Here is a 1799-nt window from a genome sequence, read left to right on the forward strand (position 1 = left end):
AAGCCACGACGCTCCCCCCTTCTCTCTCCTCTCTCTACAACCTTGACTGGTCACTGCCGTCTCAGCGACCCAGTCTTTGCGCCGTCAACGATTTCGTTACACCAGAAACGCCTCCTCCCACCCTCCGTCGCAGCTCCATTGGCAAGCCTTGCTTGTAAACGATACGAGGCCCGCCTACCCTCGTGCCTGACTGATCCTCCGCTAGCACGACCTACATTGGAAGCGCAGACGTGGACTAGTAGCACGCCCCCTCTTCCAGCAGCGAACGACGACACGCAGCATCGTCTCTACGCCCTCTCAAGTTCGAACCTCAATTTGCGGCGGCGGCGTGACACAGCTCCCGCGCGACCTCCTATTCGTCCAGGATTACCTCTCAAAAATTCTTTGGGGCGCCGCAGAGCCCATCCCACCCAAGCGCAACGAGGGGAAACGATACATCGCTGGTCGGGGCTATTTCGTCTTTGTGTCGCTGCGAGGAAACTATACCCTGTCGTGTACCACGTAGAACACTGCCCTGCAGGACGATTGACCATACTCTTTCCCCTAACACCACAGCTCCTGGACTAAAAACCAAGCCAAGAGCCTGGCGCTGCCGCCCAAGACAAGGCCATCCCGGTCGAGGGCTCGCATAGCCGTGCCGTCATCTCGTACACCTCCCGCGCGCCACGCCACCAACCTGTCGCTCGCACCAGCGTGTAGGCTGTATATAAACCTTCGTCATTATGCCGGACGAACTCGAGGAGAACGGAGCCGAGGTCTCGGATGCCATGTCGGACAATGAGCATGAGTACGAAGACGATCTTGCTGTGAAAGACGAAGACGACAAGATGGCCGAGACAAACGACTCAACCGACAACAATGGCGAGGTCAAGAAGAAGTATGACCCTAAAGACCCCTTGCGCCCACGGCGGAAGAAGGCCAGGAGAGCATGCTATGCTTGCCAGCGAGCTCATTTGACGTGCGGTAAGCTTGACAGAATCTTATCCTCTTCGGTGTGACTCGCGGGTCTTGTGATCCGTCCTGCTCGCCTTGGTGACAGCGGCAGCCGGCATGGCGGGGTTGCGCTCGGGGCAGATGTGCCCACGGACCAGCTCTGACTGACGTTCCCACAGGAGATGAACGACCATGTCAACGATGCATCAAGCGTGGCTTGGCCGATGCCTGTCAGGACGGCGTACGCAAAAAGGCGAAATATCTCCACGATGCACCTCCTGAAGCCTTGCGACCTGTTCTGGGCCCAAATTACAACCCGAACCCAACGCCGGCCCGCCCAAACGGTCAACGACAGCACAGCAATGCCTCAGAGACGGCCTCCACAGCCGGGAGCACCTACTTTTCGCAAAGTACCGCCTCGACCACGTTCCCAGTGTACTCTGGTTCGCAGACACCTGTGGGCCTTCCCGAGGGACTCACTTTCCCGCAAGCGTCGCCAGTCTCGCCTTCATTCACTCAGCCAGCCTCCAACAACCAGCGACCTAATACGATGGGAGGCATGATCTCGCCTCAGATCTCTGGGGATCCATTGAGTTTCAATACACTCTTCGACCCCAGCAACCCCGCCATCTTCAACTTTGACTTGGAAGGCCTCAACTTCGGCAGCCAGTATGGTGCCATGGAGTTTGGCATGTTGGGCCACATGTCTCTGGGGCTGGGGAGACACCACCGCGCGACCCTTCTCTTTCTGGACCAAGCAGCGGCGACATCAACTTTGGGTCCGCCGGTGTCTTTGTCAACAGCAACGGCCAGTATGGTCAATCCTATGATGGCATAGGTAGCGAATTCTTGAACCTCGATCACCC

At 57.7% G+C, this 1799-nt stretch overlaps 1 protein-coding gene across 1 annotated transcript; it reads left to right on the forward strand.

The window, feature by feature from the left end:
• Positions 1–722: 722 nt before the first annotated feature.
• VDBG_08085 (transcription factor) lies at positions 723–1771 on the forward strand (the record flags this gene model as incomplete). The annotated part of the gene is made up of 2 exons (XM_003001780.1): positions 723–963; positions 1113–1771. The coding sequence occupies 2 exons, from the start codon at positions 723–725 to the stop codon at positions 1769–1771; spliced, it is 900 nt and encodes a 299-aa protein (XP_003001826.1).
• Positions 1772–1799: the final 28 nt, after the last annotated feature.

The sequence above is a fragment of the Verticillium alfalfae genome, genomic scaffold, assembly GCF_000150825.1.
Source record: "Verticillium alfalfae VaMs.102 supercont1.11 genomic scaffold, whole genome shotgun sequence".
NCBI lineage: Eukaryota > Fungi > Ascomycota > Sordariomycetes > Glomerellales > Plectosphaerellaceae > Verticillium > Verticillium alfalfae.